Raw genomic sequence first — 23,084 nt, forward strand, 5'->3', positions numbered from 1 at the left:
CCATGCCACTGCTCCAGTTCCCAGGCTTACGCCTGACTCGCACAATTGGCAATGACTGACTCCGTAACAGCATGGAGTACCGCCGAACTGATTCAGCATAGCAAGTGGGCCGGTGTTCCGGCATGCAGGGAAACATTTTCCATCCGGTGGTTGTGGAGGGAGAAGTTTCCCTCTGGGCTCTCTGCCCGCGATCCCCGCATGTTCGGAGTTAAGAGCGGAGCAAGAGCGTGGGGTTCTTTTTGGGAACGGTCTTGGCTCTGCGGACCCCTGCGTTTCTATCACGACCTGTCAATTGTCAATTCTGCCCGCTTCATTCATCCAAGCTCCGAATGATGCACCGAACAGCCGCCAGCAAAGCCGGGTGTGCTAACTTCGGGGCGCCTGAAGATATGCTCGCTATGCGGCTTACTATACCGCACGAAGCTTTGTTACATGATTACTTACCCTGCTGAAACTGACCATAATAGCTTTAATCTGAGCTTCGACTTACCATACTAACTACCCGATCTAAACTTCGACATCAAACCTAACAAGATCAAGATGTCCAAAGTAGCATTGGTCACAGGCGGTGGTAATACCAACCCTTCGAGACACTCCTACAATACCATCCAGCTAATGAAACCCCTAAGCCAGCGGCATGGGCCTCGCCGTCGCCGAAGCGCTCGCCCACGCCGGCGGATGGACGTTACATCTCCTCGACCTAAACGCCGAACGAGGAACCTCCGCCGCCTCCTCCCTCCCCGACGCGCACTTCCACCAAACAGACGTAAACAGCTACCTCTCCCTCTCCAGCACCTTCGACACCGTCTTCAACTCCGCCTCCCGCATCGACTTCGTCTTCGCTAACGCGGGGATCGTCGAGCGCGACAACTTCTACGCCGTGCACGCGCAATCTCCGCCTCCAGAGCCGAACCAGCTCTCCATCGACATCAACCTAAAGGGCGTGGTTAATACCACCTACCTCGCCCAGCACTACTTCCGCCTCTCGCCGGGCAAAGGAAAGGGCTGCTCGCTGGTCATGACGGCGAGCTGTGGGGGCCTGTATCCCAGTCCGTTTTGCCCGATGTATACGGCCGCGAAGCACGGGGTCGTGGGTCTGATGCGGGCGGTGGCGAAGCACTTCTGGCTCGTGGACGGCGTGAGGGTGAATGCGATTTGTCCCGGGACGGTGAGGACGAACCTGCTGGATGAGCGCGGGTGGTCGAGTTTTCCAGCCGAGTTCTTCACGCCACTCGAGAAGGTGGTCCATGTGGTGGTTAAGCTGGTCGAGGGCGGGGAGTGGCAGGACGCATATGAGGTGAAGCTTACAGGAGACCAGTTGTGGGGGAGGGCGGTTGAGGTCAATGGGAGGAATCACTATTTTAGGGAGATGCCGGAGTATTGTGATGGTAACATGAGGCAGGTTATGGTGGCTACGGATGTGGACAGCATTGGTGGGGTATTGAGTGGGGCGAAGGAGGTAGAGCAGAACCCGTACCCAGGGAACAAGGAGGGCGTCGCAGGTCTTGTACAGGGTTGAACTTAGCAGTAGTGAAACCGTGATTGCGTTGCGGGTCGTATTCCATCACAGAGAAGAGGCATCAACGCTTCCTGCGTAGAGACGCGTTTCGTATATTTACCAACCTCGCAGCAAAAAGATGATGCGATTACGGAGCTTTAGTGACAGCTATTGAACACTCAATGGAGGAAGTTCAATTTGTAGCTAGTTGAGTACATTAGGAGGGATTATGCCCGCATCCACCATGCGATCAAACACTCCACCCCACGCCTGCATAACCGTCCTCTCCTCCTTGAACCCCGTATCATACATCTTCGTCATATCGTACTCGCGGTCAAAATCGAACTGGATTAGGAGAAAAAACTCAAAGCCCTTGAACGTCAGATCCGAATTCGCAATCCCCTTCTTCAACCCATACCTCGCCTCCAGCTCTTTCCACGTGTCAAGATGCTCCTGTATGTACTTCCTTACCTCTCGCTCTTCCGCTTCATTTGGTCCAGTTCCCTTGAGCCCGAAATATCGGCACAGCTGCGGCCACTTGGTCGACCAGCTCTCCGGATTCTTCGCATCCGCGACATTGAACCCCTCCCCCTTCATATCCTTTGGCAGCGTTAGGCTCAGATGGATTGTTTGGCGGGCAATCATATCACTGCTGCTATCGTTGCTCTTAGCGACCCAGCTCTTCTCCGTACCAGGGAAAGGGCACTCTGCTCCTCCGCCCTCGACTGCCCTGAACAGCGACAGGTAGATCCCCAGCACGGTCCCGAGGCTGTAGAAGTTCTGGTTGGGCACGAAGCCGATGATGATATCGGGGCGCGTCTCGCACCAGCTCCAAGCCTTGTCCTCTGCGTACTGCTTAAGCCAGTCGAGCTGGGGGTGGTAGAAGAGGAGGTCGCCCCACGTGCCGGTTAGACGCGGCATCGACTCTTCTAGTGGGACGTGGATGCCGTTGGGGTCTTGAGGATGGTTCTCCAGGAGGTGGCAGCCGTACATTTTGGCGCCTGTTTGCAGCACGACGAATTCTAGGGCGGGCGATAGGTGGTCCATGGCGATTGTTGAGCGCTTGAACATGTTCACGGCATCGGTGAGCTCTTTTTGGATGTCGGTGTTGGCTTTGTATGCTGTGTTCATCGTCAGCTTGCTATTGTCTGTGCGGTCGTGATGATCTTGGATGGGATGTGCGCACCAAGATAGTATACATGCGTGACCTTTTCCACTCCATCGGCCTTGCTGCGTATCTCATCTTCGAGCTCCTCTTGGCTCCCCTTGAGTAAATCAATGCCGGAGACAATATTGAGGCGGGTATCATCCGGCCAATGCGAGTCTTCTTTTTTCAGCGGTCTATTCGTCAAGGCGTGGACTTTGTCCCAAGTTCCTTCTTTCGGATAGTCGTGCAGGATCTCGTTTACGAAGGACCAGCCTGAGACGCCGGAGGCACCGAAGATAAGAGCCGACTTGCGCGGCATTGTTGGTAGTTTTGGAAGATTGCACAGCTAGAGTCTACTAGAACACTGTGCAAAGCCAAAGAGGATGGACTTAGGGAACTGAGACTGAACAACTGGTAGAAGGAACGCAAGACAGGAGACGGGATCTAGACATGCCAGCCATGTTTAACAAGACCATTTGAGTCGCAGAAGAGCTCCGGCAGCAGCTCTCGAGCTCTATCCGCAGCGTGTAGTACGTCCCCCGACTGAGGGTACTATGCCGCTAAACTCGGCCCCTACGTTCCGTGCTCGTTTCCTATCGGAACCAGTGCAGGAAGAGGTTGAACCGGGGATGGCAGAGGTTCTCCGAGAAGAAGTAGGGACCGAGCTACCCCTGTCAAACCCCACAGCGCACCATCTCCGGACCCTGGAGCGCCTCAGGCCCGCATCCTCTTCCGCGTCAACTCAAAACTGCCTATGAGAGGCTGCGGTACTTTCAGTGGTTCTGTATCTAGCTGTGCAGGCGGCCATTACAGTAGGTCCAAGCAGCGCGACTTTTGCAAGTATTGCAGCTCCGCGTCCTCTATCAGAGTCTCTTTCTCACTCTCCACCCCGGATCTGTTGACCTGTTGAAGACTTCACTATGGACGTCCAACTCCCATCCGTCTCAGGACTCCTCTACGTAAACTCTAAGATCACATCCTCATCCTTGTCCGCCGACCTCTTCACCCGCTGGTACGAAGATGTACACATCCCAGACATCTTCGAAACCTCCGGCATCAAAGCCGCATATCGTTATCAATCCACGACCCCCGACTCCGTAGAGCGGCCATATCTTGCTCTGTATCCCTTGAAAGATCTCACGTTTCTGCAGACGGAGGAGTTCAAGAGCATCCCCGTTCATTCGGAAATCCTGCCAGAACCAAGTCACGCGGTTTTCGATGTAGCGGATTTTGATACTAGGTACTACAGCCTAGAGAAATCGTTTACCAGCCCGAAGGAGTCCAACAGAGGACCTGCGAGGTTCGTCCTTTCCGTTGGTCTGCGGCCGTCTATCCCAGATGAGGATGTGAAAGCCAAGTTCGATAGCTACGAAGCCCTGGCGATGGGCGTGAAGACGCTGAGATCAAGATTATTGAAGCTGCAATTCGCGCGGCAGAACAGGTTGCCGAAGGATGAGAAGAAGTTGGAAGAGCCACCGGGGTGGCTTGTATTGGTGAGTCTAACCCTGCGTTCTAGATCCGATCAAATACATCACGCTGATTCAAGAAGCACGAGTTTGAGACAGAGGACACGTTAAAGGAGATGACACAGAAGCTTGATGGTACTCATGTTGATGCGTCCATTAAAGCCTTTGAGCTATTGAAGGCATTTGGTGATACAGATGAGGCATAGCTGCTAGCTCGAGCAATATCATCAAGCTAGACCTTTTACTGCTCAGTTATCTGCAACTAAGATCCGATATTGATAGCATCATGAAGCTGTCGCTGTGAACCGTGCCCCTGGTGGCCAAGAACACGCTTCGATGATTTAAGGACGTTGTAGAAACACGGGGTAGGATGCAAGACGGGTAATGAACAGGCCTGGAAATCCTGCATCCAATTCTAAACCAACATCGAGAAACCAGCAGATGACTGCATCGATAGCACCAGTAAACCCACACGAAGATAGACTGGTTACCAACCTTCTTTAGCATCCCTCGATCCGACTGACGCGCGGCGAGGCACCCCTCGAATACGCTTTCCCAGATGAAGCGTCAGTACCACGAACAGACCTGTTCGCAAGCTGTTCCCATCACCCAGCCCCCCTTACTGCGCCTTAGCAAAGCGGTCGCGGACCTTGACGTTCAGACTTGGCTTCTCCCAGGCTATGAAATAGTCAGCGGTGCGTCAACCGGGTTTGAAAGAATGCACATACTTAAAAAGGCCCGCATGTTCTTCATATCACCTTCCGGGTCCCACTGCCAAGCACCATCCACGCTGATGAGGTCAAAGTTCCACAGCAAGCGTCCGAGAATTAGGCGCATCTCCATGTACGACAGGCTACGTGAGCATCAGCAACGGACACTGCAAAACAGCCAAACATTTGAAGTAGCTTACTGCTTCCCAATACACCCTCTCGGCCCAAGCGAAAACGGCTGCGCGCCTTTCTTGACGTCCGTGGAGTATGCATCATCGAGCCACCGCTCGGGAATGAACGAGTCGCAGTCCCGAAAGTTGGCCGGGTTGTGTGATGCCGCATAGCCGCCCACAGCAACCGACGTGCCCTCAGGAACGAAGTGGCCATCGACTAGACTCCCGCCTGCTGGCACGGTTCGAAGCAGGCCTGCTGGCACTGGCGGATGGATGCGGAGGCCCTCTTCAAGACAGGCTTCCATATATGGGAGCTTTCCGAAGTTCTCTGAAGTGCAATCTGCGTCGGACTTGATGTTCTCGCGGATCTCCGTGGTGAGCTTCTCAAGCTTGTCAGGGTTTCGGAGTAGTCGAGCGATGATCCCGGACAAAGCATTGGCGGTGGTTTCGCTGCCGGCGACGATGAACAAGGCTCCATTGACGATGATTTCGTCTTGCTTGAGGTCATGCTTGTCTGCCTGCTTCAGTATATAAAAAATGAAGTCCTTGTGCTGAGTGTTCTTGTTCGCCAAACGCCGCAGTACCTTCTCCCTGCTCTGTTCGAGATGGTTGGTTCGTCTCGCGCGAACTTCCTTCGGTATCAAGCCGAGGAGGAAATTCTGCAGCGGCGAGCCAGCGGTAGCAAAGCGACGAGTAGCTTGCTCAATCGCTCCAACCTTAACGGTCTCGAAAATCAATGCCACCCACTCCTGAAACTTCCCAGCAGACAAGCAGCCAAACGGCTCGCCGAAGGCTAGATCTCCGATGATGTCGAAGGTAGTGAAGTTCAGCCAATTGACCAGGTTGAACTCCTCATCATGTTCGCCCATGGCTCGCAGTTTCGAGATGAAAGTGCTAACGTAGGTGTTGACGATATCCTCTTGCTCAAATAGCGCTTTCTGCGAAAATGAGTAGGCTAGTGCTCGCCGTTGGCGGGCGTGGTTCGCGTCGTCCGCCATGGTCAAGGTTGTCACTCCTGGGAGAGGAGCAACCGAACCGACGTGAATCGGGTCCTTGTGCATGTTCTTCTGGCCCTGGCGATGGCCGTAAATGTCTTCCCATGCTTGAGCGGAGGCGAAGGAGAGCTCATTTGGCGACACACGAACAATCGGACCATACCTCTTGTGCAGCTCGTGGTTCACGAACGGCAGACGACCCTTGAGCAGCCAGTAAATGCCTGGTATCGAGCTGAGAGCATTGAGTCTCGGCCCTGGAAACTTTGCGAGAGGATGGAAGTAGAGGCGGTAAACAACGAAGCCCACGGCATAGCAAACAGCTAAGACGAAGGCAACGGTCACGGTAGGAGCTACAAGATTGCCCATTTTGCTTCTTCAGAATTGAGGTCGTGACTGACGCAGAGAAGTAGAGATCACAAGTAGAAAGAAAACGTATTGACGATAAGAAACTGAAGTGCATAATAGCTCATAGCTATGCTCGCAGCTCAACCGCTAGCTGTAAGATGATCGCCGAATACCCGGCCAACCCCAGGATGTTCGAATCTTTGGCTACGTCGAAGAAACAGTCTGGATGGAACATCCGATCTTACCCAGCGGTATTCGGCACTCTTACTCAGGGCGAGGCCACCATGCCTAAACTCCGCTTCCCATCCTCGCCATCTTGCTGCAAGCAATGGCACCAACGGCTGGTGGCTTGCCTGCAGATGGAGAGCTGGAGGTCAGGAAAAGCTCCCGAGAGCTCACCCCGCCCGGCCGTTTGCGCTAGCGGGGGACCATTCTGACAGGGCCGCTTTCTGACTCGTTTTCGACAGGGGTCTCCGAAAGATTGACTTAAGTGTTGATATGGCCTACTGCTAGCTTGGAAACAAATCCTTATCCAGATCCAGATCGCTCACTGATTGACAAGAGCTCGTGGCTTGGAATGCTCTGCACAGCTGCCGAGATCGGCTAGGTAGCCTGCAACCGCTCTAACATGACGAAACGTACCGTGTGTAAGCTGTAAGAAATGCTGAACGGTACCTTGGTATCTTATCTTCCGGTTGCCGCAGCAGTAGTACAGGCTGATATGTATGAGGTGAAAGGCTACTTCATTCAAACAATTGAATCGTTACTAGAAACCGCAGATGGTTAAAATCACAGCGCTACGATACATATTCGGGAGACGCAGCATGCTCGCAGTTTCATAGGTGTTGCGTTGCGTCTGAGACTAGAAGGGCACAAGCGTTTATATTGGCAATATATCTCATAGCTTCGTCAAGCGTCCATGCGCCAATCGAGCACCACCGTCAACCGCAATATCCTCTCCGTTTCTTAGGCTTGTAGTCAGTAATTGTTATAAGAAACGCAGGTAATACGCCGGTACTTACATATAGTTGCCTGCGGGTGAACACAGGAAGAGCATAACCCCAGCGATGTCCTCAGGCTTTCCTAGCCGCTTTCGCGGGTTTGCTTCGTTTAACTCCTTATCACCGCCCAAGATGTCTATGAGTCCGTTCGCGAGCTTTGACGGGAAGAATCCTGGTGCAACCGTGTTGGTGGTGATATTCCGTGGGCCCAGCTCAACGGCGAGATTTCTCGCCAGGTGGTGCGCAGCGGCCTTTGAGGCAGAATACATGATTGTACCATGATCTCCTACATGTGGCACGATCGAGCCTGCAACGGAGCTAACGATGACTACTCTGGAGGGATCCTGAGGCTTCCCGGATTTCGCGAGCATGGGCGTGAAGCTGGCGGCAAGTCAGCGGCGAGAGGCCACTAAGATAAGCTACACCTTACAGCCGTATGCAATTGAATACCCCTCGTACGTTCAAATCAAGGACTTTCTGGGACGACCAGTCTGGTGTAGGTTCGAATGGGCCTCCCCATGTTGCTCCGGCGTTGGCGATGAGTATATCCAGTTTATCTTCTGTCTTCTGGACTTCCTTCACCAGGCTCTCGATATCTTCGACCTTTGCAACGTTTGCTGGTATGCCAATAGCTTGACCCTTGATACCGGGGAGCTTGTTCAGCTTCTCGACTGCTTGATCGATGCCTTCAGGGCCAGCCGCTTTCCGAGCGGTTATGATGACTTTCCTCGCGCCAGCAAGCAGAAATGCTGTAGCAGCATGGAGGCCGAGCCCTCGCGATCCTGACAATGGGATTAACACGCGTCATGATACGATGAGGCCACGGCTTACCTCCTGTCACCAAGGCGACCTTCCCATCGAGACGAAAGAAGTTATTGATGTCAAGGATGAATTCGGACATTGTGTATTGCCTCGTGTGTTAGTAGAGCGAGCGAAGGTAGCGTCGTGTATCGTCGCTGTATATTCACGAGCCATGATGGCTTCCATCACGACTGAGCTCCGCCCATGGCTGGAGCTGGGAGTACTTTTCCACACCCGAAGCCGGAGCTTGGACAGCGTTGGACCCCCGGCCGAGGCTACCCCAGACTCCGGCAATGCCTCCACATCCCACTAGCGGCATTATCACTGGCTTCCAGGGTAGCTATGGACAAAAGGCTGAGCGTCCTATGCGGTGCGGCGCATAGCACGCGCGCACAGCGATTGTATTCAAGCAGAAGCCGATACCTATACACACATACACAATGCCTTTCAAGTCACCGTACCCGCGCCTCGATATCCCGCGAACCGATATACTAACGTACCTCTTTCCGCCAAACACGACTCCTTCTGATACACCGTTATGGCTCGATTCCAGCAACCCACGGCATTCTCTCAGTCCGAGACAGCTTCTGCTCTGGGTCAAGAGGCTCGCCGTGGGCTTGGATAAGATTGGCGTGAAGTCTGGAGAAGTGGTTATGATACACACGCCAAATCACATCTTTGTGCCGGTTGCGTATCTGGGCATTGTAGGTTCAGGGCGGGTTTTCAGCGGAGCAAACCCCGTATACACCGCTTCAGGTAAGGACAGAGCCTGGAAGCACGCCGTAAAGCTCAGCGGCGTCTCGAACTGCTTGAAGCTGATAAGCATGTAGCTGACGTACCGAATCAGAAATGGTGCATCAAATAAAAACTACGGGTGCGACAGTCATACTGTCCCATCCAACCCTAGCGAAGACAGCCGTCGCCGCTGCTCAAAAAGCGGGACTGCCTGAGGGCCACGTATTCCTGTTCTCGGACGAAGAGAATGCTCCCATGGATGGTGTCAAGGACTGGCGAAGTATGCTTGGAACGGCGGAAGAAGGCGAGAGATACTCATGGCATCGCATGTCCGAGGAAGAAGCTTTGCAAACAGTAGCAACCGTGAATTTCTCGTCAGGCACTACTGGGTTACCGAAGGGCGTTAGTATCAGCCACGCGAACCTAATTGCGAATATCGAGCAGACCATCGTTATGCGCTACGATCGGAGACCCTATGGAGCCCACAACAAGCCACCCGAACGCTGGATTGGATTTCTGCCACTCTACCATGCTTATGGCCAATGCTATACAATCCTCATGAACGTCAAGCTACAGGTGCCCGTGTACGTTATGAAGGCGTTCGTCTACGAAGACTTTCTCCGTGTGATCCAGACATACAAGATCACTGATCTACAAGTGGCGCCGCCGATATTGGTAATGCTGGACAAACGGCCGGAGACCGTGAAGTACGATTTAAGCAGCGTCAAGCACATTCTTTGCGGCGCAGCACCGCTATCTAAGGAGCTCCAGAACAGTGTATCAAGAAGGTTCAACGTCGTCGTCTGCCAAGGCTGGGGTATGACAGAGGTTACATGCAGTGGTCATCATGTTCCTGGAGGTATAGATGATGAGTATGTGGTTGAGCACGCAAGGAGAATGCTCTTGCTGACGATAGTCTAGTTCCGGCAGTGTTGGCTTGCTCAATCCAAACACTGAGTGCATGCTGTTAGACGACGATGGCAAAGAGGTGGCTCCAGGTCAGCCTGGCGAGATGTACGTTCGTGGCCCACAGGTCTGCCTTGGATATTGGAGAAACGAGCAAGCGACGAAGGAGGCTCTCAGCCCTGACGGGTGGTTAAAGACGGGCGATGTTGCTGTCGTCAAGAATGACTGGTTCTGGATTGTTGACCGCAAAAAGGTGAGTGATGCTAGGTACTGGATACTCTATGCTTCTCGGGTGCTGACAAATTCAGGAGTTGATCAAAGTGAATGCCTTGCAAGTCGCACCTGCCGAGCTCGAGGCTGTATTACTTGAACATGACGAGGTAGCGGACGCAGCCGTTTGCGGCATCACACTGTCAGTATACACCTCATGACCCACTTGAGATTTAAGCTGAATGTTCTTAGGCACGGTGAGGAGTGGCCCAGAGCTTACATCCACCTGAAGGACACCGCTAAAGGCAGCCTCACGGAAGAGAGGATACACGCATGGATGAAGGAGAAAGTTGCTAAGCACAAGCAACTAGTCGGTGGGATCATGTTTGTCGACGAAGTACCGAAGCTTGCCAGCGGGAAGATCATGCGTAAAATCATTAGGGAATGGGCCAAACGCGATGCAGTGGCACTCGAGGGCAAAGTCAAAGCCAGGCTGTGAAGTGTATTAGCAGCGATGAAAGAACTGGAATTTGAACTACTCTGGTGCAAGGCACTTTGCCGATTGAGTACAAGCAACCCAAATTCCTGCTCTTGCGACTTCCAGTTGTAGTGAATAGCGTGCTGTCCCTCTCCGCAATGTATCTCACCAGCCCCGCACCCGGGTGACATAAATCGCCCGACTCAGAGCTTAAGAACATCACGAATTCCTCACGTTTGCCAGCACGTCTACGATCACTAATCCACCACTAATCTTACCTATAACACGTTCTAGATCTTACTGTTGCCTCTATACACCTAGTTCTTGCAGTTGGCGATATTTCTGTATTTTGTAGAGCTTCATTTCGATAGTAAACGTTGTGTCTAATCTCGTGAGTCGGCCCATTTATGTCGCCCGGGTGCCCCGGTATCTGTGCAATGACTCAAGACTGGCAAACTTTCGAGCCTGAAATTACTCGCAACATGGTAAAATGCTTGACCGACGGGCCAGGACTCGGTCAACAGCAACCGAGAAGGGACAGGGGCAAGGCTTACGTGACGTTTCTTGAGAAAACCGTCTGGGCTCCTTCCGATCGGCAGAGAGCTGTCGCGTATGCATATCCGGCGCGTCCTCTATCCGCCTCCTGCATCAGAACGGCTGGACTGCAACATGCGCATCCGAGATGGCAATGCTTTCGCCAATCGTTCTTTGATCTCGGACGGGAAAGCATGGCGGCTCTGCCTGGACCCCGCCGAGATGGTCTTGTGCCCGGACTGGGGAAGAGCTAAGTATGTGGCTTCCGGCAGACGGTTAAAGCCCTCCAGCTGGACGTCTGCTGGGTATTTCTTTCATAGTGTGGCATGCCTTTGAGCTTTCTTGCATTGTCAAGATCACAGTTGATAATTACCACTGTACTCGTGCAACTCGCACCCCAAGTCTATCCTATCTTCACCATACTTCATATTGAGAGAGTAGCCAGTAACCATACGCTGAGAGCGTGACCATCCTTCGCAATGTCGCCTTCCAAGATGCCCAGCATTGTAAATGGTGTCAACGGCATAGCGCCCGAATTCGAATACCCGGAGGCCATGCCCGAGGGACCTTACCAGATACTCAACCAATATCACTCCAAGCCCAGGAAGCTGCGCGTAGCTTGTGTTGGCGCAGGTGCCTCGGGGCTATGCGTTGCCTACAAGATGGAAAAGATGTTGGAGGCAGGCTCATGGGAGTTGACACTGTTTGAGAAGAACCCCATGTTCGGCGGGACATGGTACGAAAACACCTATCCTGGTGTTGCTTGTGATATCCCGGCACACGACTACAGCTTTACGTGGGATCCGAAGCCGGACTGGACACACTTCTTCGCGCAGGGCAAGGAGATCCAAGGGTATTTCGAGAACTTTGCGGAGAGACATGGTAGGGGAAGCGGAGATCCCGGTGTGTCGGAGTGTGCTGACCGAAGCAGGAAGCAAAAAGTACATGAAGCTCAACGCAAAGGTCGTTGAAGGAAGATGGGATGAGGAGCAAGGGATCTGGAACCTGTAGGCTTCCCACTTGTCCAACGAACCACCAAAGCGCGGTGACTGACTAGGTACAGGGTTATTGAAAATCCACAGACCAAAGAGCGGTCAGAGGACTGGTGTCACATCTTCGTCAACGGCGCAGGTATCCTGAACTCGTGGAAATGGCCTGACATAGAAAACTTGCACAGCTTCAAGGGACCTCTTATGCACTCGGCGTGCTGGGATCATACGGTCGACTTCAAAGACAAGACAGTCGGTGTAATCGGCACAGGTTCAACGAGTGTGCAGATCGTCCCGCAATTACAGAAGATTTGTAAACAGGTGCAGGTTTATATGAGGAGTCCAACATGGATCAGCCCACCGTTTGGCGCAGGAGCTCTTCAAAACGACCTTCAGAAGGGTACGTAGACCCGTTGAAAGGGTTACTGTAGTCGCTAATGAGATTCCAGGGCAAGATGTCAATCCCGGTCAGCGGCAATACACCTTCTCGGAGGAGGAGAAGCAACGGTTCCGTGACGATCCAGACTACCACCTCGACTTCCGGAAGCGCATCGAAGCGGAAATCAACGGCTTGTTTGGCATGTTCTTGCAAGGTTCGGACATGTCGAACCACTTCCGACAAGTGATCACCGAAGAGATGCACCGGAGAATGGGACCAGGTCACGAGAAGCTTAAGAGCTTCATTATACCGCAGTGGTCACCTGGCTGCCGAAGGATATCACCTGGCGATGGATACCTAGAGGCCATCGTGCAGGACAACGTGGAGCCCGTTTTCGAGGGCGTCCAGAAGGTCACTCCTGAGGGTATTGTAACGAACGACGGTGTTGAGCACAAGATGGACATCCTCGTCTGCGCTACCGGTTTCAAAGTCGCCTTCAAACCGGCTTTCAAGGTCATCAACGCAGCTGGCAAATCAATCGATGAAGACTGGGTCAATGGGCCTAATCTCTACATGGGTGTATCAGCACCACGCTTTCCGAACTACTATACAATTGTAGGGCCTGGAGCAACGTGGAGCAATGGCACTTTACTGCCTTCGATAGAAACGACGATCGAATATGCAGTCCAAATGATGAAGAAAATCCAGACCGAGCACATCAAGGCCATCGAGGTGTCACAAGAAGCACTCGACGAGATCTATGCTCACTTCGATACGTTCCATCAGAACACCGTCTGGAAAGAGGAGTGCCGATCGTGGTTCAAGGATGGCAAGATCAAGAACCGCATTTATCTATGGCCGGGCCCGGTAAGATTTCCCCTTGAGCGTGATGCCCTGCAACTCATGAGTGCTAATCGAACAATGCTCCAGACCATTCACTTCCTCAAGTCGATTAAGAAGCCACGTTTCGAGGATTACATCATCCGATACAGATACAAGAACCGATTCGCCTACCTCGGTAACGGCGAAGTGAGGGCCTCGACAACGAAAGATGTCCACGGACTGAGCACGTACATCAGGAACTCAGATCATGAATGGGATGTAGACTGAGCGTGGGACTACTCCAATACTCGGTCTTTGGCAGCCTGCTGCTGTCTTCGCTTACTCTTGAGGCGGCGAAATCAACATCGGACTGTTCGCTCAAGAATCTGTTTGGACTTCAGTTATTGAGTGGCATCGTGTGGGGCATGTATATACCATCTAGACCAGCAACTGATTCATTCCAGTTTCACTGTATTTTCAGCTATGCTCTGTGGCGTCTATTTACTTGTTGCGCTTGCCAGTGAACGAGAGAGCCTCGGGACGGTCACCAATGCACCGAACGGCCTTTGCCTCCGCGTTGTCAGCCAATCCTAATAACACCTCAGCCTGCCCAGCCGTGCTCAAGCAACCCCGCAACGCCACATCATCGGCGTTCAACCCTCATGTCCGAGAAGAGCATTGTAGTCTTCGCCGCTACAGCTCCTCGCATCCATCGCTGGTCATATTGCATGTCCAGCGTCCAGACTGGATTCTACTAAGGGTGATACGGTGAAAGTGGCAAGTGCACGACTCGGATCTTGGACCCTGGTGTTGAAAAGTAAGATACTTAGATGTACCTGAAACCTCGGATACACTCCGCGCATACGCGAATATTTCCCCGCATGTGGGGGGAGCTGAAGACCCCGCACATGACTCGATGCAACCTTCTCAATGACTCGCGGTCAATCCTCTGCCCCTAACCGCACCGCGTCCCCTCCCCGTCTCGAGCAGCGCCTCATGCAAGGTGTTGCTAATTTTAGAGCGTCTAAAGGTATACTTACTATACGGCTTACTATACGGCACGAAGTCTTGTTACATGATTACTTAATAATGTATTAAGGTTGCGCGACATCTTGTTGTACGTACTTGGACAGTATCAGCTTTTAGTGGAATATTGATTGGATTGCTACTTGAGTTGCACAGCGGCTATCTAACCAACTATCTCCATTGTGAGCAGGTTCGTAGCCACTCCATAAAAGACGGCATCCACCACGGTGACCGGAAACGAGAGTGCCGCGCGAAGGTGCTACACCATAGCAACTATTCGACCGGGAGGGGATCACATCGTCCTCATTATCGGTGCCGGCTCCATGAACTACCGCCAAGGCAAGGGGTGAAAATGCGCACTACAAGCAAAGGTAGAGACACGATGGGTAACCCTAGTCAAGCTCTAGGTATGTCTAAGAACGTTGGCGGGTCGTGGTGGCGTGATTCGTAGCCTGGCGGAAGCTGTGCTGGAATATCATGTTGGGAATTAGTGTTGGTGTAAAGAAGGGTAACGGGTGCTGGTGCGGATGTGCTGTAGACAGTTGGATACTGGGACTGTTTGGTGTTCGCCTCGGCTCGGGACTCAGAAACGCCGCTGGTGGCAGTACACGATTCGTGGTAGCTTGAGTATCCAAGGTAGCTGAGTCGTTGTCCGTTGAAGGAAAGCAACAAAATGCTGAGTAATCAACCGCTCCCTGACTCGCTTCACCTGGAGGCAGGAACGCCCGCCAGCTGCTCCAAGGCCAACACCGCTCTGAGATCCAGGGCTACCCCTGTCAAACCCCACAGCCTACCTAAGCCTCTCGCGCGGGAGCCCATTGAGAGTCGCTAGCAGCGCTTGAGGGCTCAAGAAAGGCTATGGCACTTCCCCCACTGCGAGTATGTAAGTCAAGAGGGTCCGGATCCGTCTCCGCGGTCCTCACTGCAATGCTCCGACAAGGCTGCTGAAACTCGGTAATTCTTCCTGTCGATCCGATCGCGAACCCTTCAACCCCCCTTCAACACCCCCCCCGTGGGGACCCCGCAGTAGCGCGTTAGCCTGGTGGAAGAGGGCGGGATTCGCTCCGGCTCACGCCAAACTAATGGCACGCCTTGGCCGCCGCCTTTGGTTCTAGATATCGAGCTCCATTGAATCAGCTCCCTGTTATCCTTTCCCTTACTCAACATCCTGTGCTATTCAGCGATATTTCGGTATTGTTGAGGCCCGAAGTCACGGACGAATATCGCCATGCAGGTCGACACGCAGAACGCCAATGACCCTGCAGGACAAGCTGCGGCAGAGCCAGAAGAAAGACAGCAGACGGACTCAGCTCCTCCCTCTGGGCTCAAGCGTCAGAAATCGCGGCATCGAGCCTCTGTTGCTTGTGCATCTTGTCGAGACCGCCGGATACGGGTACGTTTCGAGAACTGATCCATCAAGTCCCAGTGCCCTGACATGCTGTAGTGTGTTGTGCCTCCTGGAGAGTCTGAGTGCAGTCAGTGCAAGCGATCTGGTGTAGAGTGCATCATCAAGAACGACGATGAACGGCGGCGGTAGGTTACTTGGCTTCCGTACGGACGTTTGCCGGCCACTGACACATGATCAAGGCCGATATCTCGCGCATACGTATGCTCCTTGACCGATCGCGTATCTCTGTTGGAGGACATGCTTAGAGAGAAGGGCGCCGAGCCACCGCCCGCAAGTCATCCACCCCAGACGCGGACCGGCGCACCACAAGACGAAGAGACTTCACCCCAAAGGAAGCAGACGCAGCCGGCCGCACCACCAAGCAATCCAGATAACTCGACGCCTGGAAGCCAGCAAGACGACTTCCTTGAGCTGGATCAGATGGAGCCGGACAACAGCAGCCATCGTGGGGAAGAAACAGAGTCTTCTGCATCTCCACAAGTCCTCATTGCGCCGAGAAAAGAGGGAATGGTCAAAAGACTGCTGTCAACTAGAGGTCATCTCAGTTTTGACCAGCTCAGCGGTCGACTCCGTTACTTTGGCCCCACCACGAACTGTCATGTGCACTCCGAATATGGATCCATCTCAGAAGAGACCCGGGAGTCTCTGGAACAGAGTCGAAGAGCGGAGAAAGCCATAAGGTTCCTCTCAATCGAGACGCACGACTATCTACTCGACCTCTACTGGCAAAACTACAACTCAGTGCTGCATGTACTGCATCGTGCCTCGTTTCAAGAGGACAAAGAGAGTGGCAGAACGCAGTTCTACTCAGCCTTCCTGCATGTTTGCGTCCTGGCGATGGGATACAGATACGCCGACAAAAGCCGGCCAGACATTCAAAGAATTGCTCTACCTGCAAGAGAGAGTACCTTGCATCGGGAAGCCAAATATATGCTTGAGTATGAGCTCGAGCGGCCCGGCGGAATCCCACTGATTTCAGCGCTTCTTATATTGGGGGACCTTGAATGTGGGGTGGGTCGAGATAACCTTGGCTGGCTGTATGCAGGTATGGCCGTCCGACTTGCTTTCGATATTGGCCTCCACCTGGATACCCGCTCCTCCAACCTGCCAGAGCGGGAAGTAGAAGTTCGCCGTATGACTTTATGGGCGTGCGTTATCTACGACAAGTATTGGGCTCTCTTCCTTGGCCGACCAACAAGCATGAAGGTACGCGGTATAGCTGCTCCCGTTTGACCCATGCCTTCTTCGGCATTGTGCTGACGTGCTGCGATTATGCAGAGCTCTGACCTTGAGATTTACAATTTGACAAACCAGTTCGAGCGACTCGGGACTTGCAACCCATCTGGGCCCCAGAAAAGCCTCGAAACACAAATCTATGAGGTAAGTGTTCTTGGCAACCCCCTGAGCAAGCATGACGTTAACTGCAACACAGGCGCTGCTTGATCTCATGGAACTGGCTGGGAAAATCACCGAAAACACTGATAGCAACTACCAAACCAACGCAAGCGTCGACCGTAACGCCCATCTTCGTATCGCAGCGCTTGACCGCGAGTTGAACAACTGGTACGCCCGATTACCGGAACCTCTCCGCTGGACGCAAGCAAACATTGAGACCGCGCCGTTCTCTTTCTTCCTGCTGCACCAGCAGTACCATTCAGCACTCATACTATTGCATCGACCTCTTGCGACATATGAAGAGCCAAGTGGCTCAGACTCCGAGGACAATGGTCCCGAGAATCACTTCTCTGCCTTATCTCGCGCAACTTGCACCAAGCATGCAATTCGGGTTGCCCGTATCTTCTGGCAACACCGTCGGCGTTTTGATACGAAAATTATCTTCTGCACTGGCATGCAGCATGCGGTACGTGGTCATTGGAGTGCGGAGCCAACGAATTCAGCTGACGATCAGAAAGGGAACTGCCGCCACAGCTCTCGTGGCTGCTTTGGCCTTCATCAAGGACTCGAGTGACCGCAATAACAACATGCAGTACCTTGAGTGTCTTTCCGCAGCACTCCAAGATATGGCCCATGCCTACCAGCCCGCTGAACGCATGTCAGTTGTGCTCCAAGCTGTTATGGCCGAACTACGCGAGGGTCCCAGTGATTCAGGTCAACGAAATAATCGGCGGATGAGCGCTGTGGTGCCAGCGCGCCGGAGCAGTGCAGCCGACGAACAGGAGCAAGCATCCTTCAAGAGACGTCATACCACTAAATCCAGGCCGATCAAGAATGCCCGCTCTCACAGTATGGGTACCAACAATTTGAACCTCAACCTTAAGAATCTGCACTCCATGGGCCCTCTGCAGTTCCAAAGAATAGTCGAGTCAGAGTCAAGCCAAGCTGATGGCTTCGTGATGATAACGCCGCGTAGCGAATTCGGCACATGGCCTCCACTAGCTGGGGACTTCGTTACTGCAATGGATCATCCGTTACCTACATCAAGCACTGGCCTTGCCACCCCAGGTCTGACGCGCAACTCATGGATGGGCGCTGATACGGATGTTAGTGAGAACACACATGATATCTCTCACCTTGCAAACATCCATTTTCCGGAGCTGAACGCGATGAACGGAGACAACGACAACTCGCACCTTGACTACATGACATTTGCTGACAATGAATGGAGAGACTGGAAAAATCCACCTGCTGCGAACGGCATGCAGGCGACTGATCTGGACGGGTTTCCAACCAACCAAGGAAGCTTCAATGGTTTCCCAAATTCGCCGAGGGGTTTTGTTGGCATCATGGAAGGGTGATATCGCTACTGCTGAAATCCAAGAAGCCTCCTGAGTTACGCAACCCATATCCGAGTGTTACATAACACCCTGGATGGAAGTGCAAATCGAGCGCACCAGGCAATCCAAGCTGTATTCCTTCAGTTGGTGCAAGACGTAACAGCCTTCCGGAAGCCGATCATGGCCGTCCATGTCAAGAAGCGAATGCCTTAAGGGACTCGGAAGGGAGTTGCAACCGCGCAGTAACCGAGTTGAGTCGTCGTAAGAATTCCAACCTAAATGCAGACCGCTGAGGATCGTAACGCTAATAGTTTTCGCAGGGGACCAAAGGCTGATACCCCCTTGCGCCTCCCGTTCAGCAATGCTTGACCGACGGGCGCGATCGAGGAGTGTCCAATCAAGCATTGAGATTGAAGGTGTGCAGAACTGATAGAGGCGGTTCGGAAACTTATCAGGGGGCGGTGTTTTAGCGTCAACCGTCAATCATCATCTGAGTGCCTCAATGATATAGTGACACGCTTTTGACATGTGTTACCACATAGCAAAGTCTTCTCATTGAACTGTAAAGCCTCCGTCTACAACCAGCCCGGCGCCACACATGAAACTACTGAAGGGAGACGCCAGGAAGACAATAGCGTCTGCAATTTCCTCCATCTGCGCCAGCCTGCCCATCGGCGTCTTCTTGATTTCACCGTCCATAATGCCGGAGGCTGTTGCAGCTTTGAGCAACGGAGTCTCCACATAACCGGGACACATGGCGTTTATGCGGATACCATGCGGAGCGTACATTACTGCGTCTGTTTTCGTGAGGCCCATGACCGCGTGCTTCCCCGCTACGTAGGCAGTTGCTGGTGTTGTTGGCGATGCGGCCACAAGACCAAGCATAGATGCAACGTTGATGATTGTGCCTCGTCCTTCGCGAGGACCGCGGTTGCTGCTCGTGGTCAGCGTTGTCTTGCCTTCTTGGCCCCCGCTACTCACTTCTGTTTCAACATGCGCTGGATCTCACCGCGCTCGCACAGCCAGACTCCAGTCAAGTTGATGTCGAAATGCCTCTTCCACTCGTCCGTTGCCACTTCTGCTGTGGGCTTCATCGGACCGCCAACTCCTGCGTTGTTGACCGCGATATCGAGGCTGCCGAACGCGCTCACGGTTCTTGAAAGGCCTGACTCCACGGATCCTTCGTCGGCAACGTCCATCTCCAATGATTCGACTTCGACATCGGGGTGTCGATTCCTCAGCTCGTCGACAGTCGTCCGTAACGCCTTGAGGTTGATATCGCTCAAGGCGAGACGTTTGACACCATGCTTCGCAAAAGCCCATGCGGTATACTGCCCAATGCCTGCTCGTTGAAAGTAGTTAAAGTTGTGGCATTGCTGGGTTCGAAGTTGCGAAATCAGTGTTTACGCACCTGATCCTGCGCCTGTTATGAAGGCAGTGCCCTTCAATAATGTCGCCATATTCCTAATCCCCTCAGGCTTTATTTGATCGAATGAGTGTGTTTGCTCAAACGAGCAGCTCCTCGTACACACATCGCGACCAACGTCACACGGAGGTCCCTACTACCATATTTAGTATTGCAAATCTCGTTGCAATCCCGGCCCAATTCGAATGCATCTCCCCGTGCGTTGCGGGAGAGCTGGGGAACGAGTCGGAGATCATTTTCCCTGCATGTCCCGCAACCGAACCTGGCTGAACGTCCCCTCCCCTCCAACCTCCTCCTGCACCACCCAGCGCACCACGGCGTGGACTCCGAAAGAGCAAGGACACGAGACGGGGCTTGGACAAGCGCCTGAGCCTGCTTTGGGGGATTTCGACGATTCAGCATTGCGCCTCGAAGTGTCTCATATGACTGATCTTGGACGGTTCCGTAGCCTGCACGGCATTTACAAGGGGGTTCCCCAGAAAGGGCCGGATGCCCCCCAGCTTTCCGCTCTCAGGTACCTAGGTAAACCACTCAGATCACAGCGTTGCGTTACATTGATCTTGCCATTGGCCGTATGCAGCTGGGGGGGCCATCCGGCCCTTTCTGGGGACCGCCTTGTATATATCCGAATCCATTGTCATCTGCCTGCTCTGAATCAATCTGGTCAGCGGAACAAGCGAGCAATGACTCGAAGCTCTAGTTGTGCTTCATGCGAAGTGCAGGTCTAGATCAGACGCTGGGACCTACCACTGTATCGTACCTGGCGGTGCCGGGATGAGAACAGGCATAAGGTCCCGCGAGCTGACTGCGCGAACCGAAATATATCTTTGAGCATCTCTGTTAAGCCTGTATTACCGTCATTCTGGTAACTTCCTTGGCATCAAGCTCGAAAGCATGGCTACGTCTGCCAAAGGCACTGTGCATCATCAGGTTGCCGAACCGTCTCACCGGAGCGACCATATCGCCATTCAAACCGAGACCTTTGCTATTGATGAAGATGCGCTAGGTAAAAATCTACCGCGGAACTATTACTACAGCCCCGGCTTCGTTGGAACCGTCGTTGTGAGTATAGATTCTTGGGCAGCATATCAGAAGCTTACAAACACAGGCACTGTGCCTTGGAAACATATCCAACTACTTAGGATGGATTATGCCATCCAACTCTCTGCTACTTATCAACGCAGATATTGGTCCGTCCGCCAACATAACATGGGTCGCCCTGGCCTATACCCTAGGTCTCAGCGTTGGCTTCCTCATTGTTGGTCGTCTGTCAGACATCTTCGGCCGCCGCTGGTTCTTCGTCCTCGGAAATGGGTTGGCTCTCCTCTCGGGCATCATTAACGCTACTGCCTCCCGCGTCGAAGCAATCATTGTCGGCAACACCCTTGGTGGGCTCGCTGGAGCAGTGCAGATATCATTCACCGTTGCAGTACGTCATGCTCTCCGCAAACCCCTTGAGTAGATACTCATACGCGACTGCAGATTGCAGAACTTGTCCCCAACAAACATAGACCGCTCTGGGTTGTCGGCATATTCGCCAGCAGTTTCCAGATCGCCTGCTTTGGGCCCGTCATTGCGCAAAGTCTGGCCGCCCATACCGCAGCTAGCTGGAGATGGTCCTTCTATCTGAACATCATCGTTGCTGGCCTTGCTGTTATACTATTTTACTTCTTCTACCACCCGCCTAACTTCCATCTACTGCACAAGAACCGGTCGAAGATGGAGCAGTTCAGGCGCATGGACTTTGTCGGATTCGTTTTGTTCACCGGAGGCCTGGCCGTCTTCATCATGGGTCTCTCCTGGGGCGGCACTGTTTATCCTTGGGGCTCGGGGCATGTCGTTGCGACCATAGTGGTCGGCTTTATAGCGCTGGTCGTCTTTGTACTCTACGGTATGTTATTGGAAGGGCATCTCTGCTCCGTCCTTACTAATATCATGGGTAGATGCATACTTCCACCGCGGTGATCCTCTGCTGCCTATTCATCTGTAAGTTGCTTGGCCCAGGATTGACAGATGTGGTCTTATTTTAACATCGTTCAGCTTCAAGTCTCGCGGTTACCTCGCAATGGTCATTACGGCTATGGTTGGTTCCTGCGTGTATTATAGTAAGACCAGCCCGTCATTGGATGCTTTGACTCCTTGCTGACAGAGACCTTCAGGTATGAACGTACTATGGCCTTCACAAATTGCCTACCTCTTCCCGGGGACGCCAGAGCATAACGGCTGGCTAGCAGTAAGTTATCCCAGCAGCCTTTCTTTAATGACGCGTTGCCCTGTTCATACTGCTAACACTAGCCCATCACAGTGCGTTATCGGCGGCGCCACTCTGCTTGGCCAAATAGTGGGCGGAGCACTCTGCCAGTACATCAAGAGAAGCCGATGGATCCTCATTGGCTCCTGCGCCTCTCTTCTTGCTTTCTCAGCCTCCATGGTCTCTATTCAGCCCGGTGACGAGACGAAAGCCATCGCGTTGATGTTCATGGCATGTTTTTCAGTCGGTATTATCGAAACTTGCTCATTGGCGCTGGCGCCATTGGCTTGCCCGTCTGAGGATATAGGTGCCGCATTGGGTGCTTTGGGGAGTATCAGGTGGGTTTCCAACCCCGAAGCTACCTCTACAATTTGGCTTGGAACAGTGACTGACTCGGCATTTTAGGAGCGGTGGCGCGGCTGTTGCAACGGCGATCTTCGTAACGGTCCTGACGAACAAGATGACGCAGTTCGTGCCCGCTTACGTGACACCCGCGGCGCTGGAAAGTGGTCTGCCAGAGTCCTCTCTTGTGCCCTTGTTCGGCAACATGACCACTGGAACTCTGAACCTTGTTCCGGGCATCAATCCCCAGATCATTGCTGCGGTCGCTGCAGCGAACGCCCGCGCAGCAGCTGATGCGTTTCGGTAAGCTTTACCCCTGGCTTCGCTCACGTTGTGGATGGGCTGCTGACATCTCGTAGGTACGTGTGGTACGCTGTGATTGCCTTTGCAGTTCTAGCTGTCATTGCGGCGTGCTTGACCATCGACTACGGCGAGCACTTGACGGACGACATCGCTCGTAAGATGCATGGCAAGACGGTTCATGTGCCAGAACAAGGACAACGTGATGACGGTACCTTGGGAGAAAAGAGGGTCTGAAATTCCACTGAGTGTGACATGCTTGGTCATGGAGTGAATATTCTTCATTCCCGGAGGCTTCTATAGTTTACCTGCAACAATCTTGTTGCAAGCTCGGTGGTTATGAAGTAAAGGCTGTAAACAATGCGAGCGCAGCTGTACATTCTTGGGATTTTAGACGTTTATGTCCA

At 53.0% G+C, this 23,084-nt stretch overlaps 10 protein-coding genes across 10 annotated transcripts; 6 read left to right on the plus strand and 4 right to left on the minus strand.

Moving 5' to 3' along the window:
* Positions 1-637: 637 nt before the first annotated feature.
* Positions 638-1,519, plus strand: W97_06609 (uncharacterized protein; the record flags this gene model as incomplete). Its single annotated transcript, XM_007784483.1, has 1 exon — positions 638-1,519. The coding sequence occupies one exon, from the start codon at positions 638-640 to the stop codon at positions 1,517-1,519; it is 882 nt and encodes a 293-aa protein (XP_007782673.1).
* Positions 1,520-1,702: 183 nt separating this feature from the next.
* On the minus strand, positions 1,703-2,964 carry W97_06610 (uncharacterized protein; the record flags this gene model as incomplete). Its single annotated transcript, XM_007784484.1, has 2 exons — positions 1,703-2,619; positions 2,685-2,964. 2 exons carry the CDS (start codon positions 2,962-2,964, stop codon positions 1,703-1,705), a joined length of 1,197 nt encoding a protein of 398 aa, XP_007782674.1.
* Positions 2,965-3,565: 601 nt separating this feature from the next.
* Positions 3,566-4,317, plus strand: W97_06611 (uncharacterized protein; the record flags this gene model as incomplete). Its single annotated transcript, XM_007784485.1, has 2 exons — positions 3,566-4,138; positions 4,195-4,317. The coding sequence occupies 2 exons, from the start codon at positions 3,566-3,568 to the stop codon at positions 4,315-4,317; spliced, it is 696 nt and encodes a 231-aa protein (XP_007782675.1).
* Positions 4,318-4,730: 413 nt separating this feature from the next.
* On the minus strand, positions 4,731-6,355 carry W97_06612 (uncharacterized protein; the record flags this gene model as incomplete). Its single annotated transcript, XM_007784486.1, has 3 exons — positions 4,731-4,789; positions 4,840-4,964; positions 5,022-6,355. The coding sequence occupies 3 exons, from the start codon at positions 6,353-6,355 to the stop codon at positions 4,731-4,733; spliced, it is 1,518 nt and encodes a 505-aa protein (XP_007782676.1).
* An 877-nt stretch (positions 6,356-7,232) lies between these two features.
* On the minus strand, positions 7,233-8,236 carry W97_06613 (uncharacterized protein; the record flags this gene model as incomplete). Its single annotated transcript, XM_007784487.1, has 4 exons — positions 7,233-7,299; positions 7,357-7,716; positions 7,766-8,117; positions 8,167-8,236. The coding sequence occupies 4 exons, from the start codon at positions 8,234-8,236 to the stop codon at positions 7,233-7,235; spliced, it is 849 nt and encodes a 282-aa protein (XP_007782677.1).
* Positions 8,237-8,576: 340 nt separating this feature from the next.
* W97_06614 (uncharacterized protein) lies at positions 8,577-10,486 on the plus strand (the record flags this gene model as incomplete). The annotated part of the gene is made up of 5 exons (XM_007784488.1): positions 8,577-8,892; positions 8,984-9,743; positions 9,793-10,030; positions 10,086-10,189; positions 10,240-10,486. The coding sequence occupies 5 exons, from the start codon at positions 8,577-8,579 to the stop codon at positions 10,484-10,486; spliced, it is 1,665 nt and encodes a 554-aa protein (XP_007782678.1).
* A 992-nt stretch (positions 10,487-11,478) lies between these two features.
* W97_06615 (uncharacterized protein) lies at positions 11,479-13,477 on the plus strand (the record flags this gene model as incomplete). The annotated part of the gene is made up of 5 exons (XM_007784489.1): positions 11,479-11,881; positions 11,931-12,006; positions 12,063-12,388; positions 12,444-13,234; positions 13,298-13,477. 5 exons carry the CDS (start codon positions 11,479-11,481, stop codon positions 13,475-13,477), a joined length of 1,776 nt encoding a protein of 591 aa, XP_007782679.1.
* A 2,653-nt stretch (positions 13,478-16,130) lies between these two features.
* Positions 16,131-18,379, plus strand: W97_06616 (uncharacterized protein; the record flags this gene model as incomplete). Its single annotated transcript, XM_007784490.1, has 4 exons — positions 16,131-16,829; positions 16,902-17,003; positions 17,056-17,484; positions 17,537-18,379. 4 exons carry the CDS (start codon positions 16,131-16,133, stop codon positions 18,377-18,379), a joined length of 2,073 nt encoding a protein of 690 aa, XP_007782680.1.
* A 531-nt stretch (positions 18,380-18,910) lies between these two features.
* On the minus strand, positions 18,911-19,818 carry W97_06617 (uncharacterized protein; the record flags this gene model as incomplete). The annotated part of the gene is made up of 3 exons (XM_007784491.1): positions 18,911-19,295; positions 19,340-19,703; positions 19,770-19,818. 3 exons carry the CDS (start codon positions 19,816-19,818, stop codon positions 18,911-18,913), a joined length of 798 nt encoding a protein of 265 aa, XP_007782681.1.
* An 860-nt stretch (positions 19,819-20,678) lies between these two features.
* W97_06618 (uncharacterized protein) lies at positions 20,679-22,914 on the plus strand (the record flags this gene model as incomplete). Its single annotated transcript, XM_007784492.1, has 9 exons — positions 20,679-20,846; positions 20,893-21,213; positions 21,267-21,675; positions 21,728-21,770; positions 21,825-21,889; positions 21,944-22,017; positions 22,090-22,373; positions 22,441-22,680; positions 22,737-22,914. The coding sequence occupies 9 exons, from the start codon at positions 20,679-20,681 to the stop codon at positions 22,912-22,914; spliced, it is 1,782 nt and encodes a 593-aa protein (XP_007782682.1).
* Positions 22,915-23,084: the final 170 nt, after the last annotated feature.

This window comes from Coniosporium apollinis, assembly GCF_000281105.1.
Source record: "Coniosporium apollinis CBS 100218 chromosome Unknown supercont1.33, whole genome shotgun sequence".
Lineage (NCBI taxonomy): Eukaryota > Fungi > Ascomycota > Dothideomycetes > Coniosporium > Coniosporium apollinis.